This window comes from Aptenodytes forsteri, unplaced genomic scaffold (assembly GCF_000699145.1).
Source record: "Aptenodytes forsteri isolate BGI_AS27 unplaced genomic scaffold, ASM69914v1 Scaffold277, whole genome shotgun sequence".
NCBI lineage: Eukaryota > Metazoa > Chordata > Aves > Sphenisciformes > Spheniscidae > Aptenodytes > Aptenodytes forsteri.
The window spans coordinates 462,453-479,939 of NW_008795561.1; the positions used below are offsets into that span (position 1 = coordinate 462,453).

The following is a 17,487-nucleotide window of genomic DNA, read 5'->3' on the forward strand; positions in this document are numbered from 1 at the left end:
CCTTTCATCACCCCCCTTCTCCCCCATCTCATTCATGCCACATTCCACAGTGGCAGGGTCCAACAACAATATAGGAGGGTACCCAAAATGAAGAGGCAGGGCCTTCCATTCTTCTGCCTCTCTTGAATTAATTAACTGGAAATGAGTTTTGTCAATGTTTTGGAAAGGCAGAGGGGTGAAAAGAAACTGCTAGAATTAATCACAGTGAGAAACTACCTCTTCAGCAGTCTGCCAGAGTTCAGAAAACCCATGAGAAGTGCAAAATAAAAGGAAAGTGGGCTGACTTACCATCCAAAGGAACAAATAAAATTCAAACAAACACCCAAGTCTCCAAAACAGAGACATGCCCCAGTGCAAAGGAATGTAGCATCTGTTGCCACAACAGCTTCAGCTTTGTCTTTAATATACTTGTCATGAAGACTGAAAGGTAACAAGGTAGAAAAGACAATTTACTAATAATTTAAATACACAGAAGGCATGTTGTGTTTAATTCACTATTTATGTACATCCAGTGTTCCACTGATCCTTATATAAGCAGAGATATTTAAGCACTATGATTGAAAACGAGTAACTTCCATTGTTTAGCCCTGACTCAGCATAGATCTTTTAAATGGAGAAGGCAGACTGCAAAGCAGTTATTTCTTTGTTGAGTTTTTAATGATAGTTAACTCCAGGTTCAGCAATGGAAATTATAACAACACAATACTGCACGCATGACATCTTTCTACTAACAAAACAAGAAAGTAATGCAATTTCAACCATCCGAAAAGAAGGATTTTTTCCATAGGTTAATTTACCTAGGTATTTAGAAAATGCATAGGTGTCCTTTTGTTTACAACAGTGAGGCAGAAGTATCATTTGGCAGTTTTTCTGAGAATGAATGTAACACTTCCAGCAGACTGGAACTAAAACTGAAGAAATCTTGATTGCCTGAGCAGGGAAAAATATGTTAAAAGAGAAATCCTCTTTTAATGATTTGACTGTTCTTAATTTTTTGTTCACGAGGGCTTTTTCCTGACAGATCTCAGAATTAACTTGTCATCTCGTTTCTCTGTCTCTAAACCCATACTCTCAAGGGCACAATTGTCTGCCAGCCCCTTCTCCTCCATCTGCGCAATAAGCTCTTGGTTTCTCTCATTCTGTTCAGTGAGATTTCGGATAGCATATACTGCCCACTGGTTCACAACTGTTGAACAAAGTTAAGGATCATTTATCTATTTAAAGATGAAGCAATGCTTATTCTAATTTATTACTGCATTCCCCTCCCCCTGCCGCCCCCCCTTCCCCCAATCCCTCAAACCCAGAAAAACAGTAGAAATCAAGGGTTAGAAAAAGTAAGACATTTACAGGTACTGACTCTGAACCTGCAAATACTTGCATATGAGGTAATTTAAGTTTAAATGAGGTATGTCCATTAACTTCAGGCAAGTTTACTAGGTTTTATCTTGAATTAAAAAAACCAAACATAACACAAAGGAACTGCAGGAATTAAAAGGACATATTGTTTTAAACCAAAATTACAGTTAATTGAAATGTTCCAATGATCTTCCTAGTGAGATTAAAAAAAAAAGTCAGTCACTGTGTTTACGATCCGAACACTTCAATACTACACTTCCAAGAACTGGCAAATAAAATGAGCTGTAAACCAGGTACAAGAAAGAAAACAACTATTATTTTCACTGTACAAGTTGAAGAAATGTAGTAAAAGAGAAACACATCTTATCCAGGTTAACAACTGAAAATGGCACAAATAATGTGGGAGACACTTAAAAATACTTAATGTTACCTAAACTCAGTTCTTTGTGCCTGGGTGCTTCTACAAACTTGCCAACAGAACAGACAGTAAGATCACCAGCAGGTAGCTCCTGCTCATGTTTAAATGGGCACAAGCTGCAACTCATTCACCTTCTAAGGTGGTCCCTTGAGGCCAGGATTGAGGCACATGTCAGGGCCATAGACGAAGGATTTAAATTCCCAGGATTATCAGTCAGGCATCTTCCAAGTGAACTACAGTGTTCATTTTATGAAGCGTCAGAGATGTTAGCCCCAATTCTGCAGCTGAAAAGCTATGTTATGATATAATCTTTCCCAAGTCACCCAAACGGGAGGCAAGCCATTCTGAATCACACAAAAGTGCTTTTTGCCTGCAGGGCACCAATTATTTACTACATGTAGCTTCACATCCAGTAGAAGAATATGCATAATTTACTCATCTCCTTGACGTCTTTTGGGTTGGACAGTGCCTAAGCACAGAGATAAGATAGTGTTCTTATGGGCATTTGCCAGGGGGTGACTGGAGGGGAAAACTCCACACTTGTGGAAGACGGGAACTTCAGCCAAAACAATAAAATACAGGAACTGGACTTTCTTACACAATCTATTATGACAGCATTTGGAAAATCCTGTACCACTACATGCACATTCTTACAGTAGCAGTCTTGCCATTTTCTCTGTGCACCTTGCACTGGCTGTTGTGCCTACCTTGCTGCCACCTCCAACTACCGCTTAGGCTTACACACTTTCAGCAGAGGCAGTCTTTCATGCTGGGTTGTTGGATGCACCAGGAAATGTGGATGAACAACAGCACACAGCAGAAGCAGCTTTCTTAATATAAGACTAGGTCCCGCCTTCACAAGCTTACATTTTAAGAGAGGGGAAGTAATAAACTGGGAATACAGGAGACAAAAAAAAAAAAGTCTATGACCATACCTAACCACAGCGCTACTTAGATGCCAAAAGAGAATAGAGAAGGGACTGAAATAAAAAGCACATGAGGAATCCTCAACAGAGAGAGAAAGGTTTAGATGAAGTTTGCCTGGACAAACATCACAGGAAACATACATGCTAGGGAACAATCCTGCACTGGCATGCACCGCTGAAACAGCCCCCTGCCTTTCAACAGCAGTTTATATTTATTTTCACATTCAAGCAGCCCAGAACTGAAAATCCAAAACAGCAAAGCAGTAACAACTATAGGGCTTTTTTCTGACAGAGTTCTTCAGACTTTGTCAGGAAACATGCTGCACACCTCCTTCATTCAAAAAATTCTGGCATGAGGTAATGACAGAGGAGAGAAGTTAAAAAAAAATAATAATTATGTATCACATCAAAGCCTTAACAGGTGAACATGACAGAGAATATAAATGTATTCTCTCCTGTCAGTGCATCACCACTATAGTTAAGTGAAAAGACAAGTGCCAAGCTACATTTAAGTTACATAAACTGAATATTTCCACTGAAGATAACGTTTGAGTATATAAAACAACAATACAATACCAAAGAAATAAAATCATATATGAGCAGAATCTCACCCATCAGCTCCAATGGTGAGAATAAATTTCAGAATAGTAAAGTATGCAAGCTGATGAATGCAGATGAACAAAGGCTGATACCTAGCAGATCTTTCTGAGGTCTGATTTAGGGCATTTCACGAGTGCCAGAAAGTAACATGAAGTTCTCCCAATGGACTGTGAGAAACATGCTACCACCCTCCCTGGCTCTGCTCCTGGGATGAGGAGCAGACTTCTCTTGTTGTGTTCCTAAAACACAGCTCTGCACAAAATACAGCGCTTGCATAAAAGAATACCTCCTAAAAAAATAAAAGTAATTTTCAAAGAGTGACAGTTCTCAATCACGCAAAGTGCCACACAGAGAAAAAAGTACTCTCAGAATTTTTTTTTTTTTTGTATTAGCCTTGGGAATAATCCTGTTACCATCATCTTTATGTCCTTCAACACAAAAACACTGCTAAACCCCACAGCAAATGATGTTTTCCTATTATCATATCCATTCATGCTTACATAATATCTAAGACATTCCCATTCTCTTATGAACTCTATCATCATTATGGCATTTATCATTATTGACTACTGTAGCTGAAGCTGCAAAATGGTTTCAATAACGTTTTCACTCATTCAAAAACTCCTTTCTGTATGTAGGTTTTCCATTGTAAATTCAGTCATGAATATGCATGATTTCCCTTGTTCGCATGCTGTGTGGGGCTAAGACCTTTGGATGGCTGTGTGCAGACCTAGACAGACTTAAGTGTCAGCAGAGATTAAAGCTAGTCCCCAGCTAATATTCACATTACCCTCTTGCTCCTCTCCAAAGATAGAGACACAGAGAGAAAATTAAACATATTCTAGAGTCTCTAATCCTACCAACACTTTAAGCACTTTATTGTATGCTCAGCTTTAGAAAAAGAGCTTCTAAAGTTTCCATAGTTACTACAAATAAGAGCATGAGCCTGTTTGTTGTGAAACTGCATAGAAGAAAAGAAATGCAGCAAGCACAGCAGATCTGATTGCATAGATCTCTCTCGGTTTTTCCAACAGGAGATACTGCACTCTCAAATTAATTAATATTATAGACAAGTGAAGATTACAATTTCTCTGTCACAGTGCAGAGTGCATACAAAAGAAAGAAAAAATTTAATTTTATTTTGCAGGAGCTTCATTACTAGACCACCTGTGTTTAGGGAATGAAAGCAAACACTTGTATGCATTTATAGCAACTTTTTTTCAAAATCCTTCAGTACTGTATGCTATGGGATTCCTATCTTATTTTGACTTATACAAACAATAACAAAACTGTATCAACTTGCCCTGTGTTCCATACTTGTGTAACATCTTCATACAGCAATTTAAAATTTATCATCTAAACTCCGCTGGGTTGTAACTTCAATTGCCACGGAGGGGGGAGTATGGGGAGAAAGGAAGAGAGGTGGAGAAGATGCGCTAGCAATCTGCCCTAAAGGATGAAAAATTTTACTATCTGGAATCAACATAAACCATGAAAATCTATGCCACTAAAACCTGTGGAACTTTTGCCATTGATTGCAAAGGGAACTTTTCACAATTCTCTTGTTTCTTTTCATATGGATTCTGCTACAAGAGGTTGCTAGAGTCAATGCTAGCAACAGCACAGTGATTTTTTAATAAGTTTAATGACTTGTGAAAATACAGCCACATACTGTCAGGAGTGGCTAACCAATATCCTATTGCGATACATTACTGGAGAGGAGGACTTACAAACCATTTCCCAAAGAGAGTATTCCAGCTTTGCATTCTCATATTAGGAGGTCCAATTTGGACTAAATGTTATTGGCAAGTCTATTGCAGCCATCAGGACCTCTATGAATTGTTCTATAAAACAATTTGGATTCTATGGATGAAAGACAGTAGACATAATTATTAATGAGGTCTGAATCTGACGACGTAGATATACAGCAATGCATAAGTAATGTTGAAAGTATGTTGCTTGAAAAAGGCAAGTAACTTAAGTTTTAAAACTTAAGTATTATCATTAACTAATGTAGGATACTGAAGAGTGGTGACAAGGAGAATGAAATACGTACATCTGTTTTCTTAAGTCCCCTTGATATTTATTATAACATCCTTGCTGGGGAGTTTGATTTATTACCTAGCGTAGATACTTTTTTTTTTTTGTTAGACCATTTCCTGCACTACAGTTATTTTCAATAATTAAATGATTACTTAGGAAACTCTCTTCCTTAAGAGTCATTTGGCCTAATGAGAAAAAGAGGATATTCTTTGTCCAATTCTAGTACCTCATTTAAATCAGATTTTTTACTATTTAAATATTAACTTCATTTCAATCAAATATAGGAAGAGATACAAAACCTTATCAAGAGAGACAACTCACACGGCTTGGAACCCTAGTCAAACGGGCTGTTTATGCAACAGCTAAAGCCACCCAACTTCTCTAAGAGCTTTTCTGGAACAGGTCTATAGGGCTAAAAACCAGAGAAAATGAAAATACAATTCTTGTTAATTACATTTCTTTCTGGTCTTCAACAAGTAATCCAATTATCACTAAAACTTCTGTAGACAGAAATGAAATACTAAAGCGTCACGTTAGAAGAATCATTTCCACTTACAGGCCTGGCTGGACCACACTGAAAAAACATAAACTATTTCCCCTTCAAGTCTTTCAGTCCTTTTAAGTACTTTTGTTTCACAGCCACTTGAAGATAATTCTTCTCACCATTAAAAGAGGTCTCTAGACAGCTACCACAACTGTTATTCACAGTTCAGAAGATCAATGTGTCGTGATTGACCACACGTAGTAGACAGTCAGGATTTTGGTCCCTCACAGTCAGCCAAATTGCTTACAAAGCTCTACAAGTTTCTTCCTGTTGGGGCTTTTAGTAGTTTTATGAAGTCCTAGAAGCTCTATAAAACGATAGCAATTCCTTACAAATCCTCCTTTACCTTTTTTACATAACTTTTACTTCTGTTTAAGACGTAACCAAAAAAGTAATCACAGAAAATGTAAAAAACTAAATGTATTATCTTAATTTATTTACTTATTTTAAAGAAGCTAATTCATATTTTTAGAATTAAAATTTTGGATTCTATTTATTCCCGACATTAAATTATCAGCACCAGAAAACTTCAGAAATTCAGCCTGTACAAACTTAAAATACTCTGCCTAGAAGTTAGAATAAAAAGGTCGAAAATATTTTGGTTGCCCTATTTTTATTTATTCCATATCAGCTATTATCATCTATTATTGCAGTCACCACATTCTGGGTTTAAAGGCTAGAAACAGGCAGTGTCGTTATCAGCCGGGAATGTTCTTCCTTCCCCTGCTTGACCTAGCTCTTGCAGAGCAGACACAGCACAACTGCTCTAACCTAGAAGCCTCCAAAATGGAGAGGCACCATTGGATGCTGGAAGAGGCATTTATTCCTGATCACACTTTTTAGGGATAAGATTTGTAACACCGGGGAACCTAAAGCACAGGTTCATTTCTGCTACAGGTACCTGGTCCAAGAGATCAGTAGGAGGGTTGGACCATCCACCGCCAAACAAGCTTCAATCTCCACCACTACGTGGCAGCAAAGCTTCACTGGACGTGCATGAAATAAGGTGCCTGCAGCCAGCACTTTCCTACTCCTTACTGGGACAGGAAGACTAGGGTGGGCTGCTGATGCTTACTGCAAGCACTCCCCATACAAATTTGCCTCCACAAAATATTTTGGTAAAGACAGAAAGCCTATCCCCAAAACCCCGAACTGGGGTTTGCAGCTCGAATTCCACTCTGTAGAAGAACATTGCTTTGCCAGAGAAAGATCTCAAATGACACCATCTCAGAATAGACAAACGGGCAAGACTACTCTCAGTTTAAAGTAATCAAAATAGTTTCAATACTAAGGCAACATTCTCTGTAATTCACAGCCTACAGAAATCAGGAAACATCCATAGCAGAAAATAATTCTACATTAAATATTTTTTTCCAGTTCCCACACCTTCACTAACCTCCCACACCAGTAGTTATCTCTTCCTCTAGCAGACAAACACCATCTTTCTGGCTACCTGCATTTATACCAGTCTCTGAACGTCCTACCTATCATCTGCAATGATGAATCCATCTCCTACAGTGTGCCTTGTGGGATACAGGTTTCTTTAAAATGGGACTGATATCTTCTGCATAATCAGACAAGCATGTTATATCTTATGTATAACTTTCAGTGAAAGTTTGCCCATTTAAGTATCTGTGGCCAGCAAATATACTTTAAGACCAGAATGGATGATTATACCTCTTTTGCCCAACAGTTCTGCACAGAACACAGACGATCAAAGGTCAGTCACTCTTGAAATCAAGCCTCTCAATACTGTTTCATGTACAAGACATTTTCACACCTTTTTTTGAAAGACATCCAATCTTGACCGGGAGATTTCACTGTGTCCCTAAATAAACTGTTCCAGTGTGTAAATATCTCAATCATTACAGCCTGTGATTTATTTCTGGTTTAGATTTGTTTAGAATTGTTTCCAAGCACTGATTTTCATTACAGATTTTAAAAAAAAAATTCACAGATCATAATCAAGGCACTTGGTAAGCATCTTTTGCATGAACTAAAGAGAGAAGCTGAGGGAGATGTTCCAAGCTTTGCATAATTCTTCCCTCCATTTGTGTTTTTCAGCATCCCTTTTGAAGCATAGGCACCAGAGCTACGTAACAAATTCTTCCAAAGTTTGCTATATGGCTGATTACAGATACAATGCAGTTGCCAGCTCCTTCTGGCTATTAATAATTCAGAAAAAGCGAAAAAGAAAAGCTCACAACACTCAGCTGCCCTCTCACTCCCAGCTACACTCCTGCAAGAGTCGTCCCAGCTCTTTCTCCAGGTTACTCAGAAACACATTTTCAGCACTGTCTAATTCTGACACCCAGACCCAAATAATGAGGCTCATTCTTAGTTCCAAGGCTTGACTGTTTTTAACTACATACTCACTTCTGTGACGTCCAGCTAAATGGTACCCAATGTTTATTAAAGTGCTGTTTACTACTTCAGCAATTTGGGTTACTAAGACATTTCTTACCTAGGGCAATGTGGGGATTTTTCTCCCCAGATCACTCGTATTTCTAGGTTAACAGATTACACAAGACACCACTGAACAGTATTATATACCCGGATTGCTATTAGTTTTTAATGTCTGCCAGCTAAACAACATTTAATCCATATTCTATGTGCCTCCTTTCATGCTCTGTGGGATTTAAAAGCACAGTGCCAACACACCTTGGTGTACTATGAAATGAAACACAGAACTTCGGTCAAGTACTCCAGAGCTACAAAAGCCATAGTACATGCTTAGCTATGTCAGGCTATTTTTATTATAATGTCTCTTATGCCAAAACTTACAGAACTTTAAAAAAAATTAAGCCATAACCTCTAGTTTGTTTTACTTTTTCCTATACTCAGACTTGTAATACTAGCTTAAAACCATGAATATGACACATTCATTTTCGCTGCTTAGGCTGCCAATTTTTTTTGAAATTATGACTTTCATTTTTAATAGAAACCCGTAATTTATGAGTAACTATAAATCATCTGGTTTTAAAACAGAAAGAATCACACTCTTGATCAATCTCAAGCTAATGCTCCACAGTTACAATAGTCTGTTTTTACAGTCCCTTCTATTACGCTAATCCCATTTTAAGAATTCATGACAACTAAACCTTAGTTATCTATAAGAGGTACCAGAGAGTTAGCAGGTTGTTACGTTAAAAAGCAAAAGCTTCAATTGCTGTTACCTAACTGTTAAAAATGCCTTAGCTTATCTTCTTTTTCCAGGTACAGAAAAAAATGCAAAATTCCATTAAGTTGAAACTCGTGTATCAAATTACTATTAAAACCTACCGCAAACATTGAGATGTAAAGCACTAAAGCATAGGGGGATGGTAATTGTGTTCACAAACTGATTAGATATCAGGCAGACCATAGTCATTTTAAATTTCCTTGGACATGTAAAGAAAAAAGATCCACCTACACACAGAAATATAGTCATGTGCATTTATATGCATACAGATAGAAATAAACAGCTTTTCCAAATCACTTTAAAATGGAAATTACAGAAGTCAAATAAAACTTTCAAAAATTTGGCACTAGACTCAAAAACCCAACCTAGTTAATATCTGAGATGTGGTCAAGCTAATTACAAATCATCACTCTAAGGTAGATGGCATGATAAGCTGACTCACAATCTGGACAGAAGCTCTTTTTCTATTTATAATCTCTGGAGATTAAGCTATTTATATAGATTCAACAAGGATCTGTATGCCATCTTATCTATCAGCATTGTACTTGAGTATTTTATTGACTCAGGGTCTCTGAATTACTTATGTGGCATAACTCCCACCCCTGCTCTTTTTGGTAATTTCAAACGTCACTTCATGACAAATAATCAAAACAACGAAGGTAAATGAAACTCCAGTTCCAGTCTCATAGACACCAGATGATGCCCAGTGTGCATCCAAAAATAACAACGGTTAAACAAATGGGTGTTTTGAAAGATGCAACTAAATTATAACCAACTAAGGTTTTTCTCCCATGTTTTGTAAAATAGCCATTAGCCACAATTATATCTTCTACAATTTCAGGAAATGGTTGCATCTCCTTGAAGAAATCTCAGAACACCAAGAGACAAGAACAAATCAACAAGGTCAGTGGAATGGACTGCAAACATATCCTTAGTGAGAAAGGAAAGGTTGGATTTTGGAAACCATTTTGGAAATAGAAAGAACAAAGTCTAAACAAAGATCTGGGGAAGTGAGGGAAAACGATTTAAGGATCAGGAAGGAGCTACATAGGACAATGCATTCATCAGCTGAAGTTACAGATTGTTTTAATAATAGAGACCAAAAATGGGACAACAGAAAAATGTCAGAATAAAGATATTATGCAAAGCATTGGCCATATGACATCTGAATATTCTTTGGAGGCATGCAAGAAACAATGTCAAGAAGACGGACTGAAATATGATAAGGCGGTTGTAGAAGGCATTCCATTCTCAACAATATTTTTGAACCACTCCTAGCTTTATTTAAAAAAAACAAAAACCTTTGGGTCTCAAATTTCTAGTGCTCCGTCTCAGCCCAGAGGGGAATTTTTCAAAAGAAAGTCTACAGAAAAATCAAGCAAGCTCTTGAGCTATAAAAGCAGTGAAATATTATATTTTCTCAGTTTCTTTTTTTTTTTTTGGTGCTCCTGGTAACTAAAGATCTGCTTTCTTTCAAGAATTCAAGCCTGTCATGGATTTAAATCCACCGAGAGGATTAGGGCAGAGGACAAATATGACAATATTTGGTTTAGAAATAGAGTTATTAACTTTAATTCCTCACTTTTACATGCATGAGTTGGTGCCTACAGAGATTACTCTTCTCAAGGGATTAGAAATATTATAATGTAACATTTGAAAGAGCCTTCTTGCATTCTGTATACCTCTGTTAAACTTTCTCCAGCTCTAAGAGGGACCCTGTACATCACACAGGTTTCTTAATGATGGTAGTTGTCACTTACTGGAGCTGGGTAGAAGTGAGATACTGAAGAATAGACTTCATATTTCCATCTCTGCAAATTTGCTTTAATAATTCATATACTCTCAAGAACATTAATAGCCCCCCCCCGCCGCCCCAAACTCTGAATTTCAGTATTTTAATCATCCTGAAATTATGGAATCAGCAACCTGAAATACACCATTAGGAATTATCATTTTGTTAAATGTCCAAACACGAAATTTAATCTGTGGTCATTTCTGGAAGAAAAAAAAGGGACAGCGCTTTCATTTCCCCGAGTATCTTTTCCTGTACTGCACACTGCATTCCTCCTGTGGTCTCAGTCTTTTTCATGTTAAGGAGAACTTTGTATTTGACAAGAGAAAATTTGTTCTTGGGGAACAGTGTGGATTACTGATATAGCTAGTAGATGTAGAATATCTCACAAGAAAACTTCACTTTTTTTTTTTTCATTCTAAAGTAAACATTTTCTTACAACAAACATTTCAGAAGTGCAGTCTGAGTCAGAAGCTAAATCTACCAAATATGCTTAATCCTGACATGGTAGGTTTTTTCCCTTGGTTCTTCACCTTTAGGTGAGTTCTGTTCCAAAGAGTTTGCAACATAGAGAAAAGATAAACAATGGGTTAAGACATGGAAGTTGTATTATCCCAACTCTTCAGATGTGAAGCCAATGTCAAGAGAGACTTAAAATAGGATTGCATTACACGAATGCCTCCTGTACCCTTCTCAATAGAGACCATGCACCTAGTTCCTCCCCCTTCAGAGCTTTACAGTAATCCCACCTTGGAGACCTTACTCAATATTGTATAGAAAAAAGCCTACTTAGAATGAAATCCAGACCTCTTTAGTCCATTAATGCTTCTGTAAGAACAAGAGCAGTTACTTCCAATGCTTCTTTCAAGAGTGTAAATATGATCTGATGCATAGTGACAGAAATAGGCATTGGTGGGCAGATGACCTTCCCGAATAAAACCAAAAGCAGTGTTTGGGAATAGCTGTGTTTTTCCCCTTTCACCATGAGAAATAACAAGAAGGTTGAAGCATCTTGGGAATCATTTTGGGAAACTGGCCCACCACTGCAGCTAAAAAAACCCCGTATCATACAACACTGAGGGATTCCCTTGTGAACCATACAGACCCCTAGGCTCCATTAGTGTCTAACAAAATATAGCTACAAAGCATTCACAGCAACTTGCAGGAACAGGATAGGTTTTGGTCTGCTGAATAAGGTGGAAGAAATAAGTCCCTCTCAGAGACTGTTCTTGCTCAATGAATAACCACACTTGTACCTGTTCCAGTTTCTAGTCTGACCAGTTCATCTGAATAGAATTTTAAGATAGAGAAGGAGCTAAGTTTTGTGCATATGCCACGAACCAAAAATCCTCCACTCTCTCCAGGGTTTTAGAGACGAATTCTCAGCGTGTAGGAGTTGGATTGGACTGAATTGGAGTATGGCAATATAGTGGTTTCTTGACCATTTTTTTCATTCTAGCTCCATCTGTGGTAGTTGGCTGCTACTCAGTTGATATTTTGTATCGTCTTTGGCACTAGGAACCTAAAGGTTCAGGCCAACAAATTTCTGTTCTTTACCTGTGCTGACAAGTCCCATTCTTCCACTGCCGTCCTCAACCACTGCTGGGTCACTAAAAGCTTACTATCTACTTTTTTGTTAAAGTCATAGTGACAATCAGTACTGGTTTACAGAAAGTAAGATTCTAATAGTGCTCTGGGTCCGAGGATAAGGGCTGCAGCAGCAGCAGCAACCTGTGATAATGCAAAACTTTAGTCATCTACCAAAGAATACACTTCCATTTGGACTTTGGACTTAATTGTGCAGCAAGGCAAGTGTCAATGGGATGAGGAAAAGGGTAATTTCTTCCAAGTGAGCAGAACACGACTGGGCACGAGGAGGTCATTACTGTTTTCCTCAGTAGTCTAGGTCCTTTGCGCTGACCATATCCACTGAAGTAACATGATTTTATGTCTGCTAATGAAAATACAGAATCAAATAGGTCACCTCAAACTACTAAATGCATTGGCAGTGCCTAAACTGAGCTTTCCAAAGAAAGGCAACCATTACTGATGTAACATTATGCTGTATTTTCTTGCCAGCATACATGAGATAGCCGCATTTACGTGAAAATGCTCAACTGTATGATGGTTTACTCTAAAAAGTCCACTCTCACTCCTATTTTTGCTTTCTACTGGCTTCTATTCAGCTGTGAGGCTTTTTTACAGTATGTGGCCTGTTTTAGGTTGCACTCTGTAACTCAGAAATAAAATGTCTGTCAGCTCCCCCAAAAGCCTTTGCTGGCATCTCACAAAAACAAACTGCCATTGTTGTAGACCATAGCAACTTGATTTCTTCTAGCTTTCGCCAGAAGTTTCATGAACCACAATTATACTTGCTGCTGCCATGAAGTCAAAAGTATTTTCAATCTACCTCTCAGATGACTTTCAGACTGAATATAATAGAAGAAGCTTAGGGAAGTAGTATCTGAAAATTAACTTATATTTTCTACGTTTTCATCCATTATTCAAACTAAGGGGCCTGTGTATGGATATCCACAGCAACCACAGGTTTTCCTTTCACAAATGCTGAAAATTCTTACTCCTAAAACATAGCCAGCTGGGTGTTTACTCATATATATAAATATCTGTATGTGTCTGTACGTACACACACTAGACAGCAGGCTATTTTTTCTTCAAGTATGCACTTTCAGCTAACAGAAAAACATGCTTGATTAGGGGTTAATATAATATGGACACTCATATATGGTCATTCCAATTAAATTCAGACATTCATAAAATCAATTTATCAAGAGACCTACTATAAGAATCTCAAAAGGGTAAGATTGGCAAGCATCCTGGAAAAACAAGAATATTCCATCTTCAAAACTGCATTTCACTTCTGATTTTCAAGTGTTACCAGTTTAACTAACAGCTATTACATTGTAGTACTTTGGATAATATGTTTTTCCCTAAAATAGTAATAAATATTTTTAAGGACAGCCATTAAATTAAAAAATAAAAAAAAAAAAGAGAAGGCACATCTTTGTGTGTTACTCATGAACCTAAATGTTAGGAAGGAGCGAAAAAACACAACTTAAGTAAACTGAAAAATCTTCAATAATAAACTGGTTAGTTTATTTAAAGTCTTTCGTAAGCACCTTTTTTGTATGATTAGGGTCAATAATCTTTTGATCAGAATGGGCTGGCCTCCCTCCTTATGTTTGCCTTAAGCAAGTGGAATCTGTGAAAGGTCAGAAATGAAGCTGGAAGGAGCAATAAGAGCTTAGGATGAGGTGAAAGTCAGGAACAAAAAGAAGGGCTCTTGTCTGATGCTACAGCCTGTCAGAGATGAGGGAGATGGTGGCTCAGAGAGCAAAATAGAAGATATTTTAATTTAGAACACCTTTTCAACCCAAATAACCTGAAAAGCAGGATCTGGAGTAAATTTTTTACTGGTATTATCCAGATAGGCATCTCCAACCCACTCTGCTATTCTGTGGAAGGTTTAATTTATTGGTTTTTAAACACAGGTTACATAAGTAAAGCACAACACTCCCAACTCTTCAGAAGCAGAACAAGAAACTGAATTTTCAAAACCAAAAACTTATCTCATGAAAGAACCTCTCTTTAATCTAAAGGCAAACAAGTCCACTTGCATTTTGAAACACCCTTTTTTCTTTTGAATACAGAAGAACAGTTATGATTAGGATACAGCCAATTCAAGATGGAAGATTTAAAGGGAATAGAAAAAGTTAAAGTGACTTCAACCTTCTCTGAAGTTTAACTCTTCAGACCCCAAGGGCTATAATGAACTGCATCTCCCCGGTCTCACTCTATTTACCTTTTCCCCTGTGCTAAAAGCCTGACAGCTAGCAGCTGAAAATCTAGCATCTTTCAGCATTTCTCCATTGAATTTACTTGGAAGCATGGAAAGTTACTGTAGCTGAAAATTTAAAATACTAATTCAAATAATCTTTGCAAGAGGTACAGAAAATTTATTCTTAACTGTCCATAATCATCTTCATGTCTGTTACTAACAAGGGTTTTTTTGTTACTTTTACTCATAAAATATCCTGAAGGAAAAAGTACTATTTGTTAGTATAAGTGTAAAAGATGCAAGTCTGCCCGAGACGTAATTCGACAAGATAACAGTTCTCCCAAACTGGGCACTGAAAGATTAATTCAAACCTAAAAAGCTAAAGCAATGCAAACATGTCAGTTGAACTTCAGCTAGCAGCCTCAAAAGTGATGAACCTCCTGATATTTCTACGCACGTTACAGAACTGTTCAGGACCTCAAAGGATGCAATTTTAAGGTAATGACAGGTTTACAAAGGAATTTATTTTAGGATAAGAGCAGACCCATTTCCTCTTTCAGTATGCTTCCATACGCTACAAATAAAAAGATTTATCAAAGGATTTCTCCTCTCAAAGGTAATAAAGAGCTCTTCTAACATCTAACATGGCAGTCCAGCTTCTCTTGATGAATTGCATACTTTAGGGAAATTATTTTTTTTTCCATCCAGAAAAAGAATCCCATCACTTTTATCACAAAAGCTACATTTTTCTTTGGAAAATTTTGTTTGTGTAATTTGGAGGCAGAACTCAGTTACTCAAATGTAGAAAATCAGTATATCAACTCTGTTTTCAGTAGAAAACATAACAACACCTTAACTGTAGAGCTTGGGTGTCTCTGAAACAGATAAAGCTCAAACAAAAATGTACATCTACAAAGACTATACTAAGAAATCTAAGAAGTTCTTATAAAAAAGGAATCTGGATGAAACTTTTTCCAGTCAGCTTTATCCAAGGAGAAATCCGAGTAACACAGCCTGAAACCACAAAAACAGGCATTAGAAACAAGAATGTAAAGAGAAGTTTCTGGACATGACTCCCCAAAGGAACCCTGGCTGAAGAGCTACACCGAGCTGTCCCTCGCAGCTTTCTACATCACCTTGGCAAACTGCAGCACCACTGAGTGATCATATTCGAATTTCAGCAACTCTCTCAACAGCCAGCTCAAGAGCTGCCTAAATACTTCCTTTTAATTAATCTTCCTTGAAAAGAGAAGAGATGAAATATATTCACTCTGGATCACAAAGTTACAATGCAGACAATTTTAGGATGTTTCAATTTTGAGCAAGTAGGCTTTCAAATCTTAGTAAGAGCATTGCTCTGGTTTACAAGCATCACAAAATGGATTTGTGCCAGACAGGACTGGGTGCACAGAGAGAGGAGAAAAACAGTTGAATCTCTTCAGAGGAATGTTATGCAATGGAGTCAGGCACCTACATGCTACTAAGGACTTGGTTTGTGGTGTCTAGAAGTAGCAGAATATGCTGCAAAGCAGGTGAAAGTAGAGACAGATACAAACTGCAAACTCCTCTTCTGCTTCCCTGCATAAGACATGCTGAGAACGCAGCAGATGAAGAACATTAGAGGCAGGAGAGAAGCAGGGAAGCATTAACTTCATGTAGCCCAAGAGCACCTGGAATAGCTCTAGGTCAAAACGATAAACCGAGTAGTAGCCAGCAGCTGTGCTCCAAAAGCTGACACAGCAAACTTCATCACAGCAGGCCGGTCCCCCCTCTGCCCAAGTGCTACTACTTTCTCATATACCTGAATACTGTACACTATGGATCAGTGGTGAAAGCTCATATTAAGAGGTGTCTAGTAAGTCTTTAAAACCAAGTAATCAAAGTTTTATCTTCTGGTAAATAGTTTATAGTTCAACCATAAAATGTCAGCCTGTATCAAAAGGTGTCAGAAGTTCCACATTGCCCAAAATGCAGTAAAGGCTCCTGTGGTATTTTATTTTCATTTCATTCAAGATCGTAAATTACAACTCTACCCTTTGGAGGCCTCAAACTTTATCCTCTTTTACTAACAGCTAAAATGAAGGATTGATCCTAGAAAGAAATTCTAAAAGTCATTGCACAGCTGGGCTTTCCAGCAAAGGAAGAGTTACTTGGGATCAAAACTCCTTACTAGGTTTTCTCAGGGCTGCGCTTCTGTTTTAAGGAAAGGTAACTTTCCCTGCCCTTCTCATCACACCCAGCAGTGCCCCTTACCAGAATCGGACCATGGAAGTATAACTCTGCTACTCGGTGTGCGTCAAGAGACACACTGTCAGGTCTCCAACTATAGGAACAGCGATGAATGTAAAAACCTTGCATATAAAGCAACAAAGTGAATAACTCACAGGATACTTAACACCCATTGCTCCTCCACCTCGTTAATATTTTGCTATCACCTGTCCCTACATTATTTCATCCTTTTAAGAGATGTGTATACGTAGATGATGTTCTACAGCACACAATTATGAGAATATGTAACATTTTCACAACTTCCTTTTTTTTTTTATGATATTTGTTAAAAAGTGAGCTTTTTCTGACAAATTAATTTAAAAAAACCTGTTTCATGTGTTCAGTATAAGAAAGCTGAGATTTCTCTAGACAGGAAAGGCATCTGATTTCCAGATGCACTTATCAGAAACTTACAAGGAGCTAATGATTAGATGACAGAAAATAATAGCTCACCCACTGAACACACCAGCAGGATTACTACTGTCGTGGTTTAATCTCAGTCGGCAACTAAGCACCACGCAGCCGCTCGCTCACTCCCCCCCGGTGGGATGGGGGAGAGAATC

At 37.8% G+C, this 17,487-nt stretch overlaps 1 protein-coding gene across 1 annotated transcript in view; it reads right to left on the reverse strand.

Annotated features, from left to right (window-relative positions):
- Positions 1-431: 431 nt before the first annotated feature.
- The window catches only part of ATXN10 (ataxin 10), a 108,145-nt gene continuing 91,089 nt past the window's right edge, over positions 432-17,487 (reverse strand). Inside the window, exon 11 of the mRNA XM_009282234.2 lies at positions 432-1,186. Coding sequence (XP_009280509.2) covers positions 999-1,186 — 188 coding nt within the window. The 3' untranslated portion in view covers positions 432-998. The remainder of the gene's footprint in view (positions 1,187-17,487) is intronic.